Below are 17,390 nucleotides of genomic sequence, written 5' to 3'. Positions count from 1 at the left end.
TTTATACTCTGATATAATATACTGAAGCTATTTCCATGCTGTCTTCTGTTCATGTGTGTCGTGCAGAAGAACGACAGTGAGAAGAAGCTTCTGAAGCTTCAGAGTGCCCAGCAGCAGCAGGAGGATCTGCAGCACCAACAAAGTCATGTTGAAAAGATGGCCGCTCTGGAGGCCACAGTGATGCAGCAGGAGAAGGTGAACGATCAGCAGCACTCTCCGCCGTGCTGTTATCACTGTGCCTGTCTGATTTCACGGCTAGAAATAGTATATGTTAATAATATACACTTGTGCTATCCCATTTGTCAGGTCATTGAGAAGATGGAGAAAGCTCTAGATAACAAACTGAAAGAGAGGAATAAACCGAATGGTGAGAAAAAGCTGGTGGTGAAAAAGCAGCGAGGTGAGAGAGGACTTAGTGAGGTCAGAGTATGACATCATAACATTGTATTCACAAACACTGACAGCAGCCGGGACATCAGTGCTCTCTTCATGCTGTGTGCAGGTGAGACTGACGGCAGAAGGGAAGAGATGGAGTCGGCCCTGGCAGCGGAGAACGCTCGACTCCGAGGAGAGCTGGAGAAGACTCGCCAGCAGCCTGTGCCCATCGTCATACAGCAGTTAGCACAGGTACTCAGACAAATGAAAATCTGATCCAAATCCCTCCTCATAACCCACTTGTTTAAGAATGCCTTTTTATAGTCTATTCTGCTTTTATGTCACCAGTTTATTCGCATTTTCTTTTGTTGGTTTAGGATACCGTTTTGTCTTAAGTTTTTTATGCTTAGCCTTTAATTGTTCCACCTTTTTATTACTGTTTTTGTTTTTCTCTCTTTGGACCTTTTATTTTAACTATAAAGCTTTGCAACTGTGTTTCGAAAGGTGCTATATAAATAAAGTGCATTATCCAGAGCTCATTATCCAGAGCACCTTGAGATTTGTTTTACATTTTAAAGTGTGCTATATAAATTAAAGTGGTCAAAGAGAATACCCGCACACCAGATGTAACAGGGCTAAAAAAGCCACAGAGGAGGTCCAGAGGCTGAGATCAAGCAAAAAAGACTTACTTTATTTTACATAGTGCAGGACAAAACTTATATACTCTATATAAATTAAAGCCATTATTATATTATTGTTACTCTTCAAACAATAAATTGACAACAACAGAGACATTACCAAGTCATTTCTCAGCCAGTATGATGTGGATATGGTGTAAAAATGCCGTCAGATTCAAAGGCTGAGGATGCTTCATAGGGCTAGAGTTCAAATTTGAGTTGGTTGAGAGATATAATTGTCAATTTATAATTTATTATACTACCCAAGTCCATTTTTGACACAGACATCCTGATTGGTGGTCTGAAATTGGTCTATGTGGTTTCTCTCACAGACGCAAGAGAAAATACCAGACAAGGAGAGACTGAGTTTGCTGAGTAAACTGGAGAAAGCTGAGGCAAGAATCGAAACACTGGAGACTCAGGTAGAAATGCAAAGAAACTGGATACTCTTGTACTCTTATGATACGCATGTACCTTTCAGGGACAAATATAAAGTCACTGATCAATCATGCTTGTGTGTGTGTGTGTGTGTGTGTGTGTGTGTGTGTGTGTGTGTGTGTGTGTGTGTGTGTGTGTGTGTGTGTGTGTGTGTGTGTGCTTTGTGTTTTTTTGTTTGTCATGCACTACAGCTGGAGGAGAACTCTAAAATATGGGGGAGGCAGAAGCAGGAAATGTTGACTAAACTAAGTGAGCACAGGCATGGCTTTGCTCGAACATCCCCCACAATCCTTCATAATGTTCCTCTGGTCAGTAGGGTGCGGCTTGCTAATGTTCAAACCTGTGCTGCATGTAATAGTAAAGTTAGTCAACTATTTGACATGGAGTGTTTGGTGCTTTCTGCCTCTTACAGGTTGCTTCTGATTCACTGTAGGAGCAAAGCTGGAAGCAGAAGCCTGTCCAATGACCTGCAGACCTGATGATCCAAATTAAATGGCACACACAAGCATTTCTTTTTCCGAATATATTTTTTTCATAAAAAGATGCAATTTGTTCAATCATTTATTCATTGTTTATATGGATACAGTGCTTTCCAATAAACAGTATGCCCGTTGACTAGACAGTTCCATGCATTTACTGAGGTAATTTGTACATGCACTTAAACCCCCCCCCTTCCTGATGAAGTTTACGTGAGAGTTTTTCCCTTGTCCTCAGTGAGGATCTAAGGTTGGTGGAGGGAGTCATTTTCATTTGCTGTTTTTATAGTGCGGACATCAAGATGCCCTTTCTGACTGTAACTGTGATTAAGGACAATACTTTTGTATTGTACCACAATTTTCTCTGAAACGTTCCGTCACCGACTGCTGTGCAGAGGCTTCACAGTCAGTACAATAGGCTTCTCCGGTAACAGAATGAGCTCAAAGGTGCTCTGCACTTCCATCTGCTGGTGTTTCTCCACTCTGAAGTTCTCTAGCATCTGCAATGGTAAGACAGTGTACAAACATAGTTAGGATTCTGTGTAAATGTGCCACAAAAATATATTGGAACGGCTTTTTCTTCTCTGTATATCTCACATGGATAAGGAAGAGTTGCATCTCTGTCTCAGCTATTCTGCGTCCTAGACACTGGCGCGGGCCAAAGCCAAAGCCCAGGTTCCTGAAGTATTGGCTCTCTGTCCTCAGCCAGCGGGACGGCTGATACTGCTGTGGACGATGGAACACCTTGGGGTCTCTGCCCATTGCATACAGCCCTAATTGGACCAGAGTCTGCCCGCACAAACGCACACAGAAACAAGGTGAGCAGAATCGCACCACTGCTAAATGAACAGCTCTATTTATGCCAGATACATTCTATAACAATGCTAAAAACATGATTTGCTCAAGTATATGCCTCTTACCCCAGATGGTATGTGGTAGTTTTGAATAATGATGTCTTCTGTTATGTATCTTTGCAAGCTCACTGCAACCGGATGTAACCTGAGGGATGGAAGTAATATATACAGGATATACTAGGGATCTCGCGCGCTACGTGCGCTCGATTCCTAGGCTCGCCCGCTGCGCGCCCTCGCCCGTCCTGCAGCTCACCGAGCTGGCCCTGCAGCTCTTATCTTGTCTCTTAAAATATACTATATGTGGCCCTCGACACAGTATTGGTTAATCAAGCAAGTTCACTTTGCATTTTTTCCCGGTCACCTAACGATGACATCACAATCACACAGTTTGTAGACAAGCACCAAGTATGAACTATGCAGGCCAAACTAATGTTTTCAGATGGTGAACAAAATCCTTGGAGTACATATTGTATTTCATTTTTTTAAATAGCCCATATGATGTGAGAAGCAGCTGGCCCCCCGGTATTTTTCACATTATCTAATCTGGCCCCCATTCAAAAAAGTTTGGACACCCCTGCTCTAAAGGAACACTGCCGATTTTCAACCAGCTTTGTATAATTACAAAATCAGTAGTATATCTGAAAAGTAGGTTTTGCAAGCATTCATTTAGTTTGACAGTTAGCCTACTGAGAGTTGATTTGAGTTAAGTTGTGGACCAGTGATGTCATTTGTGCATGAATGACATCACTGGTCCACAACCTAACTCAAATCAACTCTCAATAACTGTCAAACTAAATGAATGTCTGCAAAACGGTTTCCAGTTTTTGAATATACAGTACAACTGATATTGTAATGATATAAAGCTGGTTGAAAATTGGCGGAGTGTTCCTTTAATGTACCTTAATCCATTGCCTGCCATCATATCTCCTGTATTATGAGCATCATATCTCCTGTGCTGCAGTTCTCTCACCGTAGTGTTTCCTTCAGAGCTCCTTTGACCAAAGGGACCCGCCGTAGCATCTCCTGTATGTCCCCCTGTGTTTCGGCCCGGGCTGCAGCCACCTCGGCCCTCAGCTCCTCCTGGAGGTTGGGGTGTCTGGCCAGTTCATACAACGTCCACAGCAGAGTTATAGAGGTCTGAAATACACAATGTGAGAAACAATCACATCCGAACCTATATTAAAATCTATATTATATATATATTAAACCTTAGTCACAGTTATTTTCAAATGGCTTACAAGCGGGAAATAATTATTCTGTGCATTACATGTACTCAGACTTTTTCATGTGTTTCATACTGTGTCTACTCCTCCAGCCATCAGCTCAGTGATGCTGGCCTTGATGTCTTCAAGGGACAGCTTGTCCAGCATGAGCAGGCTAGCCAGGACTCCTGGGTATTTAGTGGAAGTGCCTGTCTCCTGATGCAACCGGCTGTAAATTCTCTGGATGCAGCGGTCCGCTGGTGAGCCACAGGACCATAAAAGAAACAAGAAATTGCACCATAATAACGGAAAATGTGATATTCAAATGTCTTACATGAAATCTTTGGAGTGTTTTTCTGATGCATCTTGAAAACACGACTTGATGGTTTGAAAGCTAATTGTTATCAAATATGAATCTTAATTATTCTCTGACTCGTGCAGTCCCACCTTGGCTGAAGATGCCATCCCAAGCGGCCACATGGTCCCGCCACACCTTAGCCCCGACCAACCTCAGCAGGCGTGGGGGGATGTACAGCATGGGGGAGGTAGTCTTGAACATGACGGTGATGCAATCAATGAAATGTTGAATCTCGGGGTCAACGTAGTCCTGCATCAATCCCAGACGCTCACCGTACAGCACTGAGCTAACCGCTGGGTAGGACACACCAAAGACAAATCGGTAACAAAACACATCTGCCTATACAGTGAGAATAGATCAAATATATTATAGTCTAAAATCCAGGCGTGGTGAAGGCCAATCTTACATTCCAGTGCATAATTAAAGAGTTCGTGGGAGAGGTCAGTGGTCCATTTGTTCTGGCCACTTCGCTCTATCTTTCTATGAACTCTGGCTACAAAATCTTGCCCCACTTCATCCAGCAGCGGCACAAAGTTCCCCTGCACCTTTGGGGCGATCACCTCCTTGTTGAGAACCACCCTGTTTGACCTCCAGTCTTCTCCATCCCTGTTAGAAGATGGGATGTTGACTTTGTAAACTAGGCAGGCTGCAACTACCAGGTTACAACAAAGCATCTCAAAACAATGAGTGATGATGCAACATTTACAGGTAGAATAGGGTAATCAAGGGCACATACTTGAGTAAAACTCCATATTTGCGATTCCTGTAGTCCCTGTATGAAGTCCATGGTTCAACGTTCAGCCTCTTAGGGTAATAGCCCTCTGCTTTGAACAGGATAGCTGCATCCTTGGGATTGATGATATTCACACTTTCATAATAACCTATTTTCTCTCTGTTGTACAGAGACGGAGAGGAAGTGAAAGTTTATTATATCTTATAAGTGCTGTTTCATCAGCTATTTGTATTTAGAAAAATTTGACTAGAGAAGATCATTATTTACCTCTGTCAAAATCAAAACAAGTTACATAACAGAATGTCAGTTTGTCTACTGCAGGCATATTTAATTATTCACTTAGGGTCTATTCCAGTGATACTCAACTGGCGGGCTGCGGGCTGTGTGGCCCGCGATGGAATTGCATTTTTTTTTTTTTTTTTTTTTTACAGTGCACCTGAACGCAACATGCAAGATACCCGCTGAATAAGTGTCCAAATATTCATGTAATTCTGGCCAATACTCACACTTCTGTTATAGCATTTCAGTCTGGAATATGGAATATCTTTCAATAATCTATGATTTAGCTGCTAAATTGTCAAATACCGCCGTCTGCTCGCTACCCAGGCACTTATGTATGTACTTAACCTAAGTAACTATCCGGTGTGCACAACATGTATAATATGTAATGTATATTGATTGTTTATTGACTGGCCCCTGGCCTTCTATCATTTCAGGAAAGTGGCAAAGCAAGTTGAGTATCCCTGGTCTATTCACACCCTTGTTCCTTGTTCCTCAATCTGGGAACCCAGAGTCTATTTTTCAAATAAAAATAGGCTGGGTTCCCAGATTGCTTGTTCCTTGTTCCTTGTTGACAGGACAGGTGTTCATATGTGTAATCCTCTGAAGTCTCCGTGATAGTAATAGCAGAAGTTGCAAGGGTCTTTGATCTTCTATCTCCAAATTCCAGAGAGATAGCCTAAATAAATAAATAAATACATACATAGGCTACATACATACTGTATACATACATACCGTAAATTTCGGACTATAAGCCGCGGCTTTTTCCCCGTTTTTTGGCCCTGCGGCTTATATAACGGTGCGGCTTATCTATGGATTTTTTCGAAAAAGAAAAAAAATAAAAGAAAAAAAAACGGAATTCTCTCTTCTTTAGCACTCTTTCTAACTATAAATCCACTTCTGTTTTAATTTCCTCTCTTGCCCTCTTTTCACCACACCGCGGACACTGTGTGCACTGTAAAAAAAAACACAGGTGGTGTTGTGTTATGTTGTTTTGTTGAAATGTTAATAAATGGGAGCTTCCTCAAACAGCCATCTCTTTCCCGACAATCCTCTCTGTGCATGAACCCTTACATATGGTAATTAAACATTAAAACACAATTAAAAAAAAACATTAAAACACCTGCGGCTTATAGTCCGGTGCGGCTTATATATGTAACAAACAGGCAATTTTGCTGCTGCGGCTTATACTCCGGTGCGGCTTATAGTGCGGAAATTACGGTAGATAAATAAATACATTACTTTCTCCCTCTGTCTCTCTCCCGATCCCTCCCTTTCTTTCTCTCACTCTCTCCTCACACGGTGCACACCCGACATAGCCTACAATGTAGGTCTAACAAAACGCATTCTTATAATCATATAGGAAAATGTCTCCTGACCAATTCAGGAGGCTTGGCAATACTATTTGGACTGTGGCTGTGTGAACACAAACGAACCAAGGCACAAATGCAACAATTGTATCAATTAAGCGCCTGAATCGGAACAAAGCAAACGACCTAGAGGTGTGAATACACCCTTAAATTATTTTAATCACTTAACATAAGCAGTAAGCAGTAGGCCATTAACTTTAGTCGCAAATACAGCTACATGTATTGTCATCTTTAAGCCTTATGCAAACACTCCCTTTCCATACAGTACCTGTAGATGGGTCCAAAAGTGTTGAAGTTGTGCGCCATGATGCGGTGAAGATTCCTGAAGCCGTCCAGTTTCCAGAAATTGTACAAGTTGGCCACCCCATTTTTCCACAGCCCAGGAATCTCATTGAAAGGCCTCACAGTGCTGCTGTTCTCTGGGTACACCTGTCTGACCACTGACATGCCGCTGCTGGAGCGCATACCAGATGCTCTCAGCCGGGGCACTGTCATAGCCCTGCACAACACTCCACACCTGGCCATCCCAGCCACAAAAATGCTCCCCCTGCTCTGCATGGCAGTCTGTCTCTCCCAGGGACATCTGGTGCAATAGAGGGAGGCTGGTCTAAATAGTCACCCCCCTCGCTGCCCTAATCAAGGCTGTTCAGTTCAAATAAAAGAATAGGCCCACATCTGTGTAACCATTTATTCAATATACTATGATATATTACATTAATCTCTCAGGAAAAAAGTGTGGTCAGATAGTTTGACTTTGTGCTGTCTGAGTAGTTCTCTGAACATTTCTCTAAAACTAGGTCGTGGTTCTAAGACCTTGAGAAATGTTTGTCTTTGTAAACAAGCATTTGGGAAGACAAGGCCATAACAGAAAATCAGTGTATAATCAGTGCATACATACAAGAAAAGGAATGCTCTGAGCATGTACTTTACAGTTCAAATTAAATACATTCTTCAATACATTCAGTCATCAGCTTTTCTTCCCAATTTACATGTGAGGTTGGGGTGGAAAGCCACACCTCACAAAACCGATGAGACACTGCCTGGGCTGATAGGTTCCACTCTCCACTTCCTGATAGACTAGAGGGATAGAGGGAGGGAGGCTGGTCTAAATAGTCACCCTCCTCGCTGCCCTAATCCAGTGGTTCTCAACCTGGGGGTCGTGAGATTATTTTGAGGGGTCGCAGGATAATTGTCCAAAATATTTTTTCTCCCATGATTAAATCTCCCATACCAAAGGATTAATCTATTCTAAAGCTACTGTATCTAAACTATTGAAACGATTTGAGTGAGGTGAAATTAGGGAGGGGGGGTCGCGACCCCCAGCCTAAAGTTTTTTGGGGGTCGTGGCTCAAAAAGGTTGAGAACCACTGCCCTAATCAAGGCTCTTCAGTTCAAATATAAATAGAATAAGCCCACAGTGTATCTGTGTAACCATTTCAGTTGAGTATTTTATTCAATATACCATGATATATTACATTCATCTCTCAGGAAAAAGTGTAAGACCTTGAGAAACTTTGTCTTTGTAAACAAGCAGTTAAGGAAGACAAGGCCATAACAGAAAATCAGTATATAATCAGTGCATACATACAAGAAAAAGAATGCTCTGAGCATGTACTTTACAGTTAAAATTCAATATATCATTCAATACATTTTTAATTAATTATACATTAATTTTATTTTTAAAGTTGGGACCACTTCTTGTTTACAATCAAATAAATACACACAAAACAAACTAGATTTGTATTATTTCCATTTGTTTATAACAAAACATTTTACAAGCTAGTTAATTAATCGCTTTGGATCAAATAAGTTGGCAGTTCGATCCCCAGCTCCTCCAGTCTGCATGTTGAAGTGTCCTTGAGCAAGATACTGAACCCCAAATTGCTCCTGATGGCTGTGCCAGCACCCTGCGTGGTAGCTTGCCGCCATCGGTGTACAAAAGTCTGTGTGAATGTACCTACGGTACTCATTGTAAAGCACTTTGGATAAAAGCACTATATAAATGCAGGCCATTTACCATTTAAAAAAATTTATATAAATTAATATTAAGTTACAAAGGTTGCTACAAACTGCTATTTCCTAGTTAACTTTATGAGTTCCTCCAGCCTCATGGCAGTCTGCAGGTCTCCTTGGACTACCAGTTTGCCGCTGGTGTAAGCAGCGAATGGTTGTAGTCTGCCTTCGAACATGGCCATCAGGTCGCTGTCACTCAGACTCAGCGTGACATCTGCCTCCTGGCATGGAGACCCTGCACCAGCTGCACCACTGCCTACAGTACACACACATACAGTACATGGTACACAGTACACACACACACACACACACACACATTGCTATTTACTACTAAGATTTTCAGCATTCTTAATAACCCATTAAGACCTAATGCATTTGTGTTGTTCTCGATTTAAGACCTGATGTGTGGTTAACCCTTTCAGCAATGATACTTTTTTTTTATCCCATTTTCTCCCCAATTGTGCTTCGCCAATTATTCCCCCTGCTGCTCCGGTCGCTGCTCGACCCTCTGCCGATCTGGGGGAGAGCCGAAACTAGCACCATGCTTCCTCCGAGACATGAGCAGTAGCAGGAGCCTCACCGGTAGGACATAGCACGTGGGAGGATCACGCTATTCCAACCAGTTCCCTTCCCTCTGAACAGGCACCCCGACCGACCAGGGGAGGCGCTAGTGCAGCGCCAGTGACCAGGACAAATACCCTCAAACTGGCTTCCTTCCCGCAGACACGAGCCAATTTTGCCTGTATGGACGCCCGACCAAGCCGGAGGTAACACGAGGATGCGAACCTGTGCCCCTCGCATTGGTAGACAGGGACTTTACCGCTACACTACCCAGACAGAATCAGAATCTGAATCACTTTTATTGCCACAGTATGCAAGTTACATACGAGGAATTTGTCTTAGTGTCTGTATGCAGCGTAGTGGTTACATCAATATACAGGGATAAGAAGTAGGAAGATAACTAACGGCAATCGCAAGGTTGCAAGTGCAATCAAATCGAGTCAATATATACAATATGTACATGAGTGGTGAAGTGTTCTGTGGATGATAAATATGAATTTACGTTGGATTTACATGAGATTTACAGACTGAGTTAAATATACGTTAAATAGGCAGTGGATTTACATGAATTTACAGTCAGAGTTAGATAAGAGTTTACATTTAATGTACATGAAATTTACAGGCTAAGTTAAATAGGCATTAATGTGCAGGGAATTTACATCAATTTACCAGTCCCAGTTAGACAGGCATTAAATTAGATACAGTATGAGTTCCAGTTTTATGGGGGGGGGGAGTTCAGTTGAGTTTAGGAGGAGGTAGTGAGTTTGTGTGTGGGGGGGGGGGGGGGTGTTGGTGAGGCCCTTGGCGGAAGGGGTTTCCGGGCCTTGTTGGTGAGGCTGATGGCGGTTGGGAAGAAGCTGGTCTTGTGGCGGGTGGTTCTGGTCTTGGCAGACCTCAGTCTCTTGCCGTGGGGGAGTGTCTTAAAGAGTTTGTGGCCAGGGTGGGAGGGGTCAGCCATGATCTTGCGAGACCGCTTCAGTGTCCTGGCTGCATGCAGGTCCTGGAGGGATGGCAGGTTGCATCCGATTATCCTCTCAGCGCAGCGGATGATGCGCTGAAGTCTGTTGATGTCTTTTTGAGTGGCAGCAGCATACCAGACGGTGATGGAGGAGGTGAGGATGGACTCAATGATGGAGGTGTAGAAGTGCACCATCGTGGCCTTTGGCACTTTGAATTTCTTCAGCTGCCACATGAAGTACATCCTCTGCTGTGCCTTCTTGGTGAGAGCTCTGATGTTCAGCTCCCATTTTAGGTCCTGGCTGATGATGGTCCCCAGGAAGCGGAAGGACTCCACAGTGTTGACTGGGGAGTCACCCAGGGTGATGGGGGAAGGTGGGGCTTTGTGCTTCCTGTAATCCACAATCATCTCCATTGTTTTTTTGAGCATTTAACACCAGGTTGTTTTGACTGCACCACGTCACCAGATGGTCAACTTCCTGTCTGTATTCCGCCTCATCTCAGTCTGTGATGAGCCCTATGAGGGTGGTATCGTCTGCGAACTTCAGGAGCTTGACGGACTGGTGACTGGAGGTGCAGCTGTTGGTGTACAGACCGAAGAAGTAGGGAGAGAGGACACCGCCCTGGGCAGCACCGGTGCAGATGGACCGAAAGTCAGTGATGTGCTTACCCAGCCTCATGTGCTGCTTCCTGTCAGTCAGGAAGTGTGTGGTCCATCTGCAGATGGGGTCGGGCACGCCCAGCTGGGAGAGTTTCTCCTGTAGCAGGGCTGGGAGGATCGTGTCAAACGTCGAGCTGAAGTCAACGAACAGGATCCTGGCATAGGTTCCTGCATTGTCCAGGTGTGTGAGGATGTGGTGGAGGGCCATGTTTATTGCATCGTCTACAGACCTGTTGGCTCTGTAGGCAAACTGTAGGGGCTCCAGGAGTGGGTCTGTGATGGATTTGAGGTAGGACAGGACAAGGCGCTCAAAGGACTTCATGACCACAGAGGTCAGAGCGATGGGTCTGTAGTCTTTGAGTGCCGAGGGCCTTGCCTTTTTAGGGAGAGGGATTATGGTCGAGGTTTTGAACACCCTTTCAGCAATGATACTTTATCCCTCAGGTTTTAGGAAGCTGTTTCAAATGTACCTTAGGTTTTAGAATGCTTTTCAAGGGGGGGCCTTAGGTCTTAATGGGTTAAACAGATTTAGCAGAACTTACATTAAATTCCTGAATTTATGACATGTGCAATGAAAATTCTGTTATCACTGTTGTATCCCCTGTTCATTATGAGGCAGTACCTTGGGTCAGGTCCACATAGTAACTCTGATGTTGTCCATCTTCTGAGCTGATGTGAAACTGGAAGCTGGCCCCCACCCGGTTGACCAAAGTTTCGGACAGCAGCGACTTAACAACGCCGAGCAGCTCTTCCACAGAAGCTGGCGTGGCCAACTGAGGCACCTGAGGCGCACTGCTAAGCTCGTCTGTAAACGTCACACGGACATCTAGGAGGACACACGAGGCACAGACACAGTACATGACATTACAGTAGTGGGTACATACAGCATAAAATACGTTTGAGTGTGTTCAGTGTTTCCCCTACATAAAGGAATTTGTGGCGGGCCGCCATAAAAGGATTTGGACCGCCACAAAAAGATGTTGACCAATTTTTTTTTCTTTTTTTTTTACAGTGCACCTGAACGCAACATGTAAGATATCCGCTGAATAAGTGTCCAATAAATGTTCATGTCATTCTGGCCAATACTTCTGTTATAGCATTTCAGTCTGGAATATGGAATATCTTTCAATAATCTATGATTTAGCTGCTAAATTGTCAAATACCGCCATCTGCTCGCTACCCAGGCACTTATGTATGTACTTAACCTAACTAACTTAACCTAACTAACTATCCGGTGTGCACAACACTGTCAGCCTAAACTCCGGCTGACACACCAAAAACCTACAATCCGCTACAGAAAAATGTATATTGTTTGTTTATTAACTGGCCCCTCGCCTTCTATCATTTCACGAAAGTGGCAAAGCAAGTTGAGTATCCCTGACCTATAGGGAGAAATTTAGTTTGTCATTGTAAACCCACAGCACAGTAATGATGACATGTTCTTCATAGATCTAGCCTTTTAATTTTGCTCTTAAGCTTTCTCAAAGTACACCAAATTCATGCATTTTACTTTAAAATGTTTAAAAAAATCTCGCGGGGGGGGCATGCCCCCGCACCCCCCTAGGGGGTCTGCGGTCCCCCACCGCAAATACTCAAAATCCTGTGGGAAACGCTGGTGTTGCAATACCTTGCTGAGGCTGTGAAACTCCACTGTGACTGAGGAAGTGCATAGCCAGCTGCTGAAGCGGGCCGGCAAAGCCTTCCAGTCCGGGTATAGAGGGAGGCATGATGATCTGTCCGCAGGGGCTTCCCTCAGGGGCTTTCAGCAGAGCGCCCAGGGTGAGCTCCACCCGGTCCACCTCCAGCCCCCAGGGCTGAGTCATCTCATTGATGTCCATCTGTAGAGAGGGAGAGGGGGGTTAGTTTGAACTGATAAGTTTGAAAAGTCAGCAGCCAGTTGATAACAGCAATAAAAAGTTGATCTACTGTTGTCTCACCCCGAGATATTCTCCCAGTTTGACTCTCTCAGTCTGGATCTCCCTGACAGTCTTCTTGCCCAGACTGGTGGTCATAGCGTTCTGTGCCGTAAGCCTGGTGGAGGCGTTGAGGTCCTGGATAGACACCACTGACATGACCGGGTTCCAGATCCTGAACTGGATGTCTGCTCCCACTGACAACACACCGCCATCCTGCGTAGACACCTAACAAAAAAGGTAACATCTTATAAGGCATTTGAATTGACTTAGACATACTCCTGGTACTTGTGAAAATACTGGTAACTTAAGATTGGTCATAATTTACAGAAAGGAAATTTTAAAGTTCAAATGGTGACCGCTCATAAGGAGGGTCTTGGCATCATTAAATACCTCAAACATTCAAAACATATTCACACTACTCATTTTTGCTATCAGTCAAGGATTTGTATTCAAATTATGAGGGCAAAGATTTTGCCACATTTAGACTGATCCACCCATGTATTAGACATTCCCAATGCAAAATTGTAAAGTTCTGGAATAAATTCCCAAGAATATGACTCTCTTTTTAACGGTTATTCACAAGTATTCTACCTAAAATGTGTGCTGCCACACAGTATCCTGGCTGTTTCCAGTGTCCATTCACTCTGTTTTCAAAACTGAACAGTGCACCAATAGTGCCACCTGTAGGAGTGAAAGACTCATCACACAATGCCTTACACATTCAATAGTGCCCAAGTCACGCCCTCTTCCGGGTTCGGCATAGGACCTACACTAAGGGATTTAATTTCCCGATCATATTTTCCATAGACGTTTCAAAAAATCCTTATAAAAAGAGTTTTACTTGGTCAAACCAAGCGATTCAGCTATATACAACTTGTCAGAGAATCTGAAAGGAGCTATAAAGTCTGATTTTATTATTATTAATATTATTTTAAGAAACCATTCTATGTACTTCGCTTAACACACTTTCCTCCTAGCTGGCTACAATTAAAGGTTTTTCTTGCTCCACTTTTGTAAATGTTTCAGTGTTTGAGGATTTGAAAGAGTTGTCTGTCATAACAACTGACTGCTAGTTAATGAAGGTAAAACAAAGTTTATGGCGATTTTGGGATCTGATGAAGACAAACAACCTATTCAGCTTGGTTCTTTTACAGTGAAGCATTGTGACAGTTATACATATCTTGGAGCCATCTTCACTGCTGATGGAAATGCCCGAAATTCACTTGCCCTCCATGTAAAGGAAAAGACAAAGCACTTAAACCAATTGATCATCTTCTTATCCACCAACTATGATGCCCCATTTTGTGTCAAACTGAAGGTTTTTGAGGCTGCCTTCTCATCAGCTATTTTGTACGGGTGCGAGGCTTGGGTCAAAGTGTCCTTAAAATCTGTGGAGACTCTCTACATGACTGGAGTGAAATCCCTACTTGGGGTGAGGTCTACAACACCAAACCTAACCTGTCTATTGGAGGCAGGACTCCCTTCACTGCAAGCTTTGGTGAGAGAAAAGCAGGCCAGGTTTTTCACCAAGATAAAGCAGCGTCATGGCATGCTTGACGACCCCTTATGGTATGTTCTTGAAATGATTAAGGAGAACAAAGTCATGAACTCACATTTAACTGAGATAATGGAGAAACAAGATCATATTCAGAGTGACCGTAGGGAGTTGGCGGAGGAATTACGATCTAAGGAGGGAACAAGATATAAGACCTACCAACCAATCAACCCAGATATATCTGTTCACCCACTTTATACCAGCAAGACACCGTACATTGAAGAATACCTGCGAATAACCTTCACAAGGTTCAGACTGTCCTCTCACAGACTGAGAGTAGAGATGGTAAGGTGGAGTCCTACACCACCAGAACAACGGGTGTGTTCTTGTAAGACTGGCATCCAAAATGAAGAACACATATCGGTGTGCCCTGTCACGCAGGACATTCGTGTAAAATACGGACATGACTCCACTGAACTGAGCTGACTTTTCATCAACACTAATAAAAGAACCCTAGTGATGATACATGCTTGCCTTGAGCTATTAGAGCACCAGCAAGCTTCTATGGAGTGATGGTATTACTTTGTGCTGTAAATTGTACTGAATTACTTTTTATTACTTCTACTTATGGGTTTATCATATTCATGTATTTCTTTTTTTATGTTTGGACCCAAATGTTTTAACTATTTGTGTCAATAAAAATAACTAACTATGGTGACATATTGCTATTCTTTTTCTATTTTTTATTTATTTACCTCCTGTACTTTGTTCTGCCATTATCCTTTGTACAGACACGACAGTGGTGTACCTGGCATGGTGGGATGTTGAAGGCTCGGGTGCGCAGGTCTACTCTCTGCCACTGGTCGATGAGGGGCAGCACGAGGACGACGCCCGGGCCCTTTGGAGGACAAACCCGACCCAGACGAAATACAACTATCCTCTGGTAGTTAGGAACCACCTACAGACAAGGTCAGTCAGAGTTTATTATGACTCGTATTAATAGGTGAGTGGTGATTGTTAACAGATATAGAGATAATTTCATCTTACTTTAAGCACAAACCATCCTGATATAGGAAAGGTTATGAACGTGCAGATGTAGACCAGGAATGTGACAACCAGGTTGCAAATCCAGGACAGCCAGCCTTGGGAGGCATCTGTAAGAAAGGGAACAAAATTGAGTTAAAAATATACTGAACAAAAATATAAACACTTTTGTTTTTGCTCCCATTTTTCATGAGTGAACTAAAAGATCCAAGACTTTCTATGCACACAAAAGGCTTCTCTCAAATTTTGTTCACAAAAGTGTTTAAATATGCACTTCTCCTTTGCCAAGGTAATCCACCCAGGTGTGTCACTTGCATATCAAGATGCTGATTAAACAGCATGATTATTTATTGCACAGGTGTGCCTTGGGCAGGTCACAATAAAAAAGCTATGCGTGTACACAACTTACCATGTCGTGACATAACCACGAGCTCATAAGTTCCATTTGAAGGCAGGATAACACATTGGAGAGGGCTTATGGTAGTGGAACTAACATTAAATTCAGGGGCAACAGCTCTGGTGGACATTCCTGCATCCTAACATCTATGGCATTGTGTTGTGTGACAAAACTGCACATTAAGAGTGGCCTTTTATTGTGACCAGTCCAAGGCACACCTGTGCAATAATGCTGTTTAATCAGCATCTTGATATGCCTGTCAGGTGGATAGATTATCTTGGCTTAATAAATAATACGTTTTTCTTTAGAGGCAGATTTGACTAACCAGACCAGAGATGCTCACAAGTCAATTTTTGCAACTCCAAGTCAAGTCTCAAGTCTTTGAGCTTGAGTCCAAGTGAAGTCTCAAGTCTTTGAGGGGCAAGTCCAAGTGAAGTCTCAAGTCTTTGGTCACAAGTCCAATTCAAGTCTAAAGTCTCTTATGGAAGAGCGTTCTATCATTTGCTGCATGCCATCCGGTCTGCTTAGAACACTGCAGAGCTAAAGCAGGGTGCCTGCTTATCCTCACGCATTTATCTAGGGCTAGGCTATTAGCATACAGTATGAGCATTGATGAGATGAGTTTAGTAGGCTACACATTTCCTTAATGTTAATGCACAAAAAAAAAAAAAAAAAATTGTCTGAAGTCTGAAGTCTTTGAGGACGAGTCTCAAGTCAAGTCTCAAGTCACTGTGTGTGCAACACTTAAGTCCGACTCAAGTCCAAGTCCCCATCTCTGCTAACAGCTAACAACATCCATCATTCATTTTGAATAGTCAACTTTGAAATTCCATCTCCCCTCAACCTGTGCGTTAGCCCGTATCTCCGTAGTGACTTCGTATCGTGACTTCGACTTCCGTAGCTACCTAGCGTTAGTGACTTTGTAATGTTCACGTTGCGGGTTACATACCAGTGAAGTCGTTCTCGGTGATTTTGGGGATGTAGTCAAATGAATATCCTTTGTGGAAGTTGGCTTGCGGTACGTGTAAGCTCCCTGTGGTCACAAACTGCCCAGGTGACGAGTCTCTCTGAGGAAGGGGCTTGTACTGGGAGCTAACGTTAGACGTCTTGCCAAACATGGTCATGTCGTGTGCAATTACGTTTCTTAAACAAATAACTTCATGATTAATAGCTGATCTTATACCCTATCTGACAAACTGTCACCAAAAAACGTCGCATTGTCGAATTAATTATCGTCAAACGTGGTAAAACGAAAACTACACGGCTTTAGCTGAAAACTGTATGTACCGCATCTTCCTTGTTTCTTCTTCTTCTTCTTCTTCTTCTTCTTCTTCTTCTTCTTCAAATTTGCTCATTACCGCCATCTAGTGGACTGTCGACCATATTTTGTTTTTGACAACAGGGTGATCAAGGTTTTAGTGACCTCGATTTCAAGTTTTTGTCTCTTTTAGGAGAAGTAAACCTCTGATCAGGATAGTTATTGCCCTACGTTCTATCCTAGTGCTGACTTAGTGGATGAAATAATAGTGAAATAAAACTATTCCTTATTGTGCTGGGGACCCAGTGGACCACACATAGTTAGTC

General features: G+C 43.1%; 2 protein-coding genes across 2 annotated transcripts; both read right to left on the bottom strand.

Moving 5' to 3' along the window:
* Positions 1–2,343: 2,343 nt before the first annotated feature.
* Positions 2,344–7,257, bottom strand: cyp11a1.2 (cytochrome P450 family 11 subfamily A member 1, tandem duplicate 2; the record flags this gene model as incomplete). The annotated part of the gene is made up of 9 exons (XM_083654780.1): positions 2,344–2,466; positions 2,564–2,755; positions 2,887–2,965; positions 3,791–3,957; positions 4,119–4,279; positions 4,470–4,673; positions 4,787–4,986; positions 5,117–5,272; positions 7,031–7,257. The coding sequence occupies 9 exons, from the start codon at positions 7,255–7,257 to the stop codon at positions 2,344–2,346; spliced, it is 1,509 nt and encodes a 502-aa protein (XP_083510906.1).
* A 988-nt stretch (positions 7,258–8,245) lies between these two features.
* stoml1 (stomatin (EPB72)-like 1) lies at positions 8,246–17,099 on the bottom strand. Its single transcript, XM_083654922.1, has 7 exons — positions 16,756–17,099; positions 15,413–15,519; positions 15,174–15,323; positions 12,892–13,095; positions 12,582–12,792; positions 11,577–11,780; positions 8,246–9,031 (listed from the first exon to the last, which is right to left on the bottom strand). Exons 1-7 carry the CDS (start codon positions 16,928–16,930, stop codon positions 8,835–8,837), a joined length of 1,248 nt encoding a protein of 415 aa, XP_083511048.1. The 5' UTR covers positions 16,931–17,099; the 3' UTR covers positions 8,246–8,834.
* Positions 17,100–17,390: the final 291 nt, after the last annotated feature.

Source organism: Poromitra crassiceps (genome assembly GCF_964638095.1).
Source record: "Poromitra crassiceps genome assembly, chromosome: 18".
NCBI lineage: Eukaryota > Metazoa > Chordata > Actinopteri > Beryciformes > Melamphaidae > Poromitra > Poromitra crassiceps.
Note: the sequence above shows the minus strand (reverse complement) of the source record. Positions and strands in the feature narration are given on the sequence as shown.